The sequence below is a fragment of the Eptatretus burgeri genome, chromosome 4, assembly GCF_056783735.1.
Source record: "Eptatretus burgeri isolate ZD-2024b chromosome 4, Ebu_testis_v1, whole genome shotgun sequence".
Taxonomy (NCBI): domain Eukaryota; kingdom Metazoa; phylum Chordata; class Myxini; order Myxiniformes; family Myxinidae; genus Eptatretus; species Eptatretus burgeri.
The window spans coordinates 101,308,407-101,317,027 of NC_140964.1; the positions used below are offsets into that span (position 1 = coordinate 101,308,407).

Genomic DNA, 8,621 nt, shown 5'->3' on the forward strand with positions numbered 1-8,621 from the left:
ACTACTCCTGCCCTCACCCTCCTCTGCCCTCCCCAAGCCACTCTAGTTCACACATGTTCCTCCAGAAGCACTCTTCTGACCACCCTCCCAAAGTTCAGACTGGTTGTCCACCTGCATTCATTCTTTTCCTTATTCTCCCAATTGTGGAATCACCTTCCTGCATCTGCTGTCTCATAAATCCTTCAAATGTGCTCCCAGCATTACCTCATGTCCTCACCCATGCACATCGATGATCTGTTATACACATGGTGATTCTTTCTTTCCCCTTCTGTTTCTTTCTGGACCATTGTTACTCATTTTAGTCTTATTCCTTTCCAACTTGCATATATCCATCCTCCCGTCCCCCACACGCCTTGGTAGTTTAGTGACCTTTGTCACTCAGCTCCTCCAGGAGCCTAAAACCTTGCATTGAGCCTAACAATGGGACCATATAGAGTAGATCTCAGACATTGACAAAGACTGACACACTGCTCTGCTTGCCAAGCTCGCTGCCTCTATCGTACAAGGCTGCCTTCATACCTGACTTTTGAATTCCCTCCACACGTATTATGCCTGGTGTTGGCTTAATGGTTAGAGTGGTGGGCTTGGGATCCTAGGGTCCTGAGTTCAAATCCCGCTCAGGCCTTAGTTATTTGATAACTTGGTTCACACAGTTCTTCAGCTAAAATGTAGGGTCGGTCGGTCAAAATACAATTTCAATTTTTAGAAATTATATATTTTTTGATTTATTTTCGGATGTTCCATGGAAAAGACAAGGGTAGGTGGGGGGAAAAATAAATATAAATCCCGGACCAGGAGGATCTAAGAAGACATTGAAGATGGAAGACCATTCAAATGCAGGATGCCCATGTTCACTGTATCATCTGATGTGAAAAACAATAAAGAAGGATGAAAACTTGTTTTACAATATAGTCTGGCATGTTTTTCGAAAAGAAACCTGTTGGATCATCAAACAAATGGAAACAATGCTGAGAAAATTACTGTCCAAGTCGTAGATGGGTGCGTGCACACATAGTGCTGGATATGATTTAAAAAAAAAGGTATCTAGTCGGAGTCAACACGCTCAAAACGGTCAATCAGCCAGAACCAGCTCTTACTTCTCAGCAGGCATCTGATCGTACCGTCTCCCATCCCCATGAGCACATCAAAAGCTGATTTCTGGTCCGGTGAAGGCTGAATATCAGCATCTCGCAGGGAAACTTTGATGTACTTGGCAATGAAATCTTTCAATACTAACAGCGGTGTACAACTTTTGATGGAAACAAAATCGGCAAGATCGAGAGTAGCTTGCGAATCATCCCTGCTGCTGCACTGAGTTTATGCAATCGTTCGGCCAGAATATTCGTCGTCAAGATGTTGCGTGATTGAATCACCAATACAGTCACTCGAATTTATACCGCTGACATACTTCTTAACAATCACTTTCGCCCCAGAAACCACAGTCAATCTGAAGCACGCTGGCCACTGCTCAGACACCATGACCGAAGACTACTGCGCAGTTTGGTTAAAGGGGACTCGGCATTTTGGTGCGCGCGCACGAAATTATATTTTGAAAATAAATGCCGACGTTTACATTTTGGGTTTTGAAACTTTTGCATCTTCGGCGGAAAATTTATAAATATAAAAGGCTAAAAATGTGTTTTATATTTCTATTTCATTTCGGCAAATATACCGTTGGCGGATCTGAAAACCAAGTTATAAAATAACTAAGGCCTCAGCTGTTGAATTAATACCAGGTGGGGTTAACTCGGCCTGTCATCCTTCCGAGGTCGGCAAAATGAGTGCCACAGTATAACAGCATGCTGGTATACTGTGTCGGAGTGGCGACCCATACAGGATTGCGCCCAATAGCCAAGGAGACTGCTTTGGCAGCACCAATGCTCTGCACAGAGTGTGGTCCCAATCTCCTCCTCCTCCACACATATAGTTAAGAATGGAACCCTCTCTGCTCGTCTCCACTCCACATGGAGTCTGGAATGGCCAAAGGCAGTGTTTTGGGCACAGTCTTGTTCCTCATCTCCATAAAACCTCTCCAATTCTCTGGAAAATTCTCTTCCTTTTTGCAGATGACTCCACATGATGTCATACAGATCCCTATCCCACTGACGAGCAAACAGCAACTGTCATTCTCTGCTTATCTGCAATTGATAAGATGCTTGTCTGATAAATTGAACATATATTTCAATCCTGGCAAATCTCAGTCACCCACTGTTGCTCTGGGATGATCAAACAAACCCACCTACATATTTCCATTGTTCGTGACTGGAACGATTGCAATAGGATCATTCTCTTGAACCTCTCGGCCTTACCATCAGCCATAACTTCTCCATGACCAACCACACATCAAAGCTGGTTTCCAAAGCCATTCTCAGACAGGAAATCCTCAAACGTCTCTTGTACAATCCAAAGTACTTCCAGTCCACAAGGCCTTTGTCCGTAACTCAATGGAGTACTACTCTCTCAAATGGGCTGGAATCCAGATCAGATCTGTCATGTCAGTAATTTATGGAATTGAGAGCTCACATTACCGACATGTCCTGCAATGAGGCTGAAGGACAGGACCTGCTATCCTCACATAGAAGGCAGGTCAGTGCCTCTTTTTGTTCTTCTTAACACCTCTCCTCCTGGCTAGCGCCTTCTCTTCTTCGAGCCCTCTGACCCTCACTAGCAATACCAGGACACACACTTTCTTCCATTAACCCCCTCCTAGTGAAGCTCCCAAATAAAATCTCTTTCCTCCTTTCTCCTGTTTATGAATCTGTCTTCAAGAGACATTTCCATTACAGTGATCCTTCTTGGGCTACAAAGCAAGCAGTGTAATACTATTCCACCTACCCCCATGCCTACCAGAAATATATTCTACCAATATTAATACTACCTAACCTAACTCTCTTAATTGCAGGCTACTGGGTTTCCTCATCTCCTCCCACTCTCTCTTCTTATGTTTGTTCAATCTCTTGCTTGCATTAAACTGTAGCACCAATGCCCTAATGTTGTTACAATGCCTTTTTATACCGTCACCTCACTTCCACCAGCCTTCATTGCGTGCGCACGCGCGCACGCACGCACGCACGCACGCACGCACGCACGCACGCACACACATGAGTTGGAGCAACTGTGCTTTGCTGAACCATGCCTGGAGCAGTGGTAAGAACATGTTAGAAGCACGTTTCGCCAAACCATATCCTGAGCAATGGTACAAGTGACTTCTTCTAGCAGCCACAATAATTCTCACATTATTGTGAGGTTTGCTGGGGGGGGGGGAGTTTGGCCCAAGTCTTTCACTTTTTGCCCCCAAGTTTTGCCCCAGGTTGGTCAGGCCTGACGTTCGACAAAAGTCACAGCAGGAATTTGGAACTTGGCCACGGCGCCGGTGATAGCTCACCTACTCTTTGCAAAGGATACCGTGGGATCTTTAACGTCCACCAACTAATGCCAGCACATGGGACGCCCAGTTTAACGTCCATTCTAAGGACGGCACACCCACTGATGAATCACCCTGCCTGTGAAACACTGGGAGCACAGTTTATCGCTGGGTCACCGAAATAATAATGTTGTCTTCCAATTTTGAACAGCATTCCAGAATGGGATCCTTAGTGCCAATCATTTGCTACAAGTCTGTAAAAACAGATGATTCATTCCAGTGCAGTATGCCACATCCTTACCTCTCTCAAGAGCTTATCCAGCTGACCAATCATGTGTGAAGGGGTGGTCTGGGGGAAAAAAAAGGTTAAAAAATAAAAGTGATTACACAGCCACTTTTGCTTGGAAGAGAAGACATCCATTGCAAACAAGGTTTCATGTAAAGAGCATGAACATTGCCTCAGGATGCCAACATGACCAGTTTCATCTCCTTTCTGTACCCAGTGTTTTTGAAAAATCAGATTTTGGAATTTCGGACAGAAATTCAGGCATAAATGTGCAAAAAGCACTACACTAAGATTTTTTTTAAATTGGGAATTCAATGAGCATAAAATTTGAGATGTATCCCAGTGGATCCTCAGCAAAACCTTTATAACTATCATAAAGACCAATTCAAATTACATTAAGTTCTCCACTTTGGGTTGTTGGAGCTCATGCATGATGAAGGAGGCATCAAATTTTAATGACAAGTGAAAAGACAACTGTGCAGACAGGGAGATCCCTTACCCTCAACATCTCCATCCCCACCCTGCACTGGAATCAAGATTTCCTACAGCAGGGAACCTTTCTTATATCATTAAATGTAGAACAAAACAAAAAGGAGCCAAAAGGAAAAGGCAATGGTGGATGACAGAGTGCATTCATCTCGTGTCAACACGTTTTGCGGATGTCAAAGTACACATGCGGGAGGGATGAGAGTGTCATTCAAGATGTTTGTTGCAATAGGGAGTTCAGCTAGATGTTGGACTGTGCTATTCATATGTAAAGGGGGTTTGGAGCGATCCATTTTATTGAACGCAACTGGTAGTTAATAAATGATTCGCAGTTGAAGTTAATGAACTAAACAGCGTGTTCGGTTTGGGGTTAACGAGTCCTACCACTTCAGAACAGAATTATATCAGCAATACAAAGTGATCTAAAGAGCAAATAACATTTGATAACACTTGACACCATTCCTACAGAAGGCTTGGCATAGTTCCATCAAGGATGGGAGCTGTGCAGAGGTCCAAATATAGCAGTAACAGCCAAAGATAAATATGCTGGAAAAGGCTGAAATTAAGCATTTAAAGTTATATTCTCCTTAATGCTTCTCATCCTAAAACATACCATTATTATCAGGAAACAAACACCAAGAAAGCACAGATATGGTTATTCATGATCCCTCATAAATACTCTCTGGATGACTCACCTCAATCACTCAACTCCCTACCCCCCCCTCCTCAACCCTGCTGTGGGACAAGATGCCCTAAGCAAAGCAGGATGAACAATCAATGGTTTTTAAGAAGTTTGGTTGAAAACCCTTGAATTCTCATAAATCCCATACCCAACCCTATCCTGACAAACCTACAAATTATATTGAACTCATATCCATATTTGACCGAGATTCCGGGGTCTGCTCGTTGTGTCATTATCAGTGAGAATTTGCTATTAATGCAAGGCCTCTGCAGATGAGGTCAGGAATTTGAAATGCAATCAGGGCACTGGCACACAAAAGCCTACTCTTTTTTTTGAATCACAACAGGATCTTTAGTGTCAACCCAGCTGTCCCATCTGCTTGCATTCACTGGTGAACGACATACCCAATGATGCAATGACCTTACCAATTCAGCACCTTTTTGTTCCGTTCTAAGGTATAATGCTCAAATACAAATCTGCTACATCTGAACTATCCTGTCAGTCCCAACCCACCACCCTACCCCTGAACAAATTCCCTACTCCCCATTCCATACTACAAACTTCAACAAGTAACTTTAGTTATATGCCTGACTTTGAGTTGGGTTTAAGGAATAAAACAAACTGGAAAAAAATAAAAGATAATGAACAGTAGCAGTAAGTCTAAGTTTTCTGAGCTATCATGAATGTTCCATTTCAATACACGTCCCTTGAGCCAGATCTGAACCCCCAACCCCTGGAATGCCATTTCAATGTTCTCAACAGAAGGCCAACGATACTCACATCATCACTGCAATTAGATCAAAGGAATCTGAGACAGGGCCTCGATTGACACTTTCATCAGCTTATCCACTTTCTATAAGTTGAATCAACAGCATCTAAGAGCACTGTAATGCACCATTTGACCAGATAGACACATCCATGTGACCTAATTAATTTAAATCGCAGAATAAGTAACATTACTCCTCTTCCAAACCGTTACTTGCTTTTTAACACACACAAAAAACACACACACGAGCATACCTGCAGAAGCACTTTGCCACTGTACAGGCTCATGGGATACATGGTGCCAAATGTCATCAAGGCGATGGCCATTGCAGACATCGTGTCCACTGCATAGTAGGCACTGTGCATTAAAAGAGGTTCAGAGGAGGAACATGGTACAAAAAATACAGCAATTACACAGGGAAAAAAAAAAAAAAAGGAAATGCTAGTACCTCATCTCAACTGACATGTAAGTGACGAAGAGAGCCACAGCACCAGCAATGTCGATAAGCACAAAGGGGTTCATTCTGGGAAGCAGCACACCACTCAGGCTCGGCAGAACTCCACATAAGCTGCCGGGAAGCAGGAAGGAATCATGATTGACAAGGCATGGCTGGTGCATCATCAAGCAACGTCAAGCAAGTTAGCATCAACTAAGAGGCATTCGAAAAGAAATCACCACATCAATATTTTAAATGATGAAAGACAGGCTATTTTATTCCACTTGTACAAGATAATTAATGTCTATCGCATCACAATGTTATATAATATTATTATCACAGTTTTCTGCACTGTATACTTTCAAATTGGAGGTGTGTATCAATTGTTTTTTTTTCAACCACAGAAAAGTAATCGTTCACTCAAGTCGATCAATAGGTCATCAATAATCTCTCTGGATGGAAACATCAAACATGGCATTCGCCTTTGTGCCATAAACATATTTACATGTTTACAGAGTGTAATCAAAATTTCACAAATCAGTCTCATCAATACCGTTTTGACAGTTGACATGTACAAGAACACATTGTGGTATACATAAGGAGACACACAGCACAACGACAACAACCTCGACAAGCGCCAACACAACTACAACAACCGGCGAAATGTTCAAAGTGCATGGTGGCTTCCTTTTTGAAAGTGCACTTCCAGTAATTGGGAATTGGAAAAGGTTGCTTAGTTTTGGTGAGCAAGGTGGGAGGTCCATGATCGGAATGCCATGCTTGGCCAGAAACCAGTGCGCAGACATTGTCGTGTCACGTTGCACAGAGGCAATTGTCTTGATGCCCATTCATCTGACCAACACTGGCAGAGTGTGTCTGATACCATTTCAAAATATATGAGCAAAGCTTTGTTCACCGTTTGTCCATCATGAACCAATTAAGCCTACCCCAATAGGATAGGAGGAGGCTTATAGCTATTGTAGGGCTTGTTTCTACATTTAGTATTTTTTACCTCCGCCACCGAAGGTGAAGGAGGTTATCTTTTCACCTCTTTCTGTCTGTTTGTTTGTTTGTGTGCAGGATAACTTTTATGGATGGATCCAGATGAAATTTGGACCTTTTGGGTTTGTGACAAGGACGAACTGATTAGATTTTGGTGTAGATCTGGATCTGACGATGAGAATTTTTAAAAGCGATTCTTCACCATTGAGAGATCGGGCCAAAAAGCGATATATAGCATGATATCTCAAAAAGTTTTGGACGGATTTGGACGAAACTTAGTGGATATGTTGTGCTTGTGACAAGGAATAATTGATTCAATTTTGGTGAAGATCCGAATCTGGATCTGATAAGTTTTTAAGTGATTCTTCACCGTTGAGATGATAGGCTAAACTGATATATAACACGATATCTCAAAAAATTGTGGACGCATTCGCACGAAACTTGGTGCACACGTTGGGTGTTTGGCAAGGGCGAATTGATTAGATTTTGGTGAAGATCTGCATCCGAATCTGGATACAAGAATTTTTTTTTTTAAAGTGATTCTTCACTTTTGCGAGATAGGGCCAAAAACGATATAGTGCTGTATAGCACGATATTTCAAAAATGTATTGGTCCCGATATGTTCTCATGGATCAAGCATTACATGGTGGGGTATGTGCCCTACCGAGTGCCCTTCTAGTTTTTGTCTTTTTTCCTTCCTTCACTGCCAATGTCCGAGCTTTATCTTGGAACCGGCTGAGACTTTCGGAATTAAATTTTGCAACAATAATGGGAATAAACAGTATGCGGGGTTGACAATTTTTGGACCTTGACCATTTTCGAGGTCATGACCTAATTATCACCATTTTAATATTTTTCACCACAACTCGACTCAGTTTTTCCTGATCAGAACAAAATTGCCCTCTCTCGCCAGCCTAGTTTAAAGTGCATTTACACTTGATTTACATGATACCCCTCCGGGTTAAAGATCAAGGTCAAATGGTGGTCTGAAACACAGAATTGATTAGTCTACTTGACCTACTTTTTTGAATTGTGCCCTAATTTACAAAAAACACCTATTTGATCATAACTTGAATAACTTTCCTCCTATTTTTATGCTGATGAGTTTTATGCATAGATTATCGATGTGGACACATTTTATTAATTTACACTATCCCTAAATGTTGAAGGTCAAGGTGATATGGTGGTCCGAAAAAAAAGAAGGTCTTTATTAGATCGCAGGCTAACTAGAAGTTGCGGGCGATTGCCAAGGGTGGCCTCCCCTAGCCGGGGGAGGCTTACCCATGGTGATCGCTTTGTCATCGCAGATATCTAGTTTGTGGTGTACTGTCAGACCCCAACATTCGCGGGGGATACTTTGTTGAAAAATGATGCGAATGTTGAATCTGCAAACGTCAGGGCATTGGTTCAATGGGGAAAAAGGGGGGGGGGGGGTAGGTTCCCAGTGGTTCATGATTCATCAGGGAAAATCAAAAAAATCCGGTGAAAAACCACGAATAAGCCTGCAAAAAAGTGAAGCACAGGGCAACAAATGTAGAAGCAGGTCACATTTTATGAACCACGAATGCATGGGGTCCACGAATCACGGTACGCAAATGT

General features: G+C 42.4%; 1 protein-coding gene across 1 annotated transcript in view; it reads right to left on the bottom strand.

The window, feature by feature from the left end:
- SLC30A6 (solute carrier family 30 member 6) overlaps positions 1 to 8,621 on the bottom strand; it is a 76,301-nt gene that overhangs the window by 19,454 nt on the left and 48,226 nt on the right. The window contains exons 11-13 of the mRNA XM_085879487.1: positions 6,033 to 6,152; positions 5,839 to 5,941; positions 3,666 to 3,713 (exon numbers count right to left, since the gene is read on the bottom strand). Of these exons, the coding sequence (XP_085735613.1) occupies positions 3,666 to 3,713; positions 5,839 to 5,941; positions 6,033 to 6,152 (271 nt within the window). The remainder of the gene's footprint in view (positions 1 to 3,665; positions 3,714 to 5,838; positions 5,942 to 6,032; positions 6,153 to 8,621) is intronic.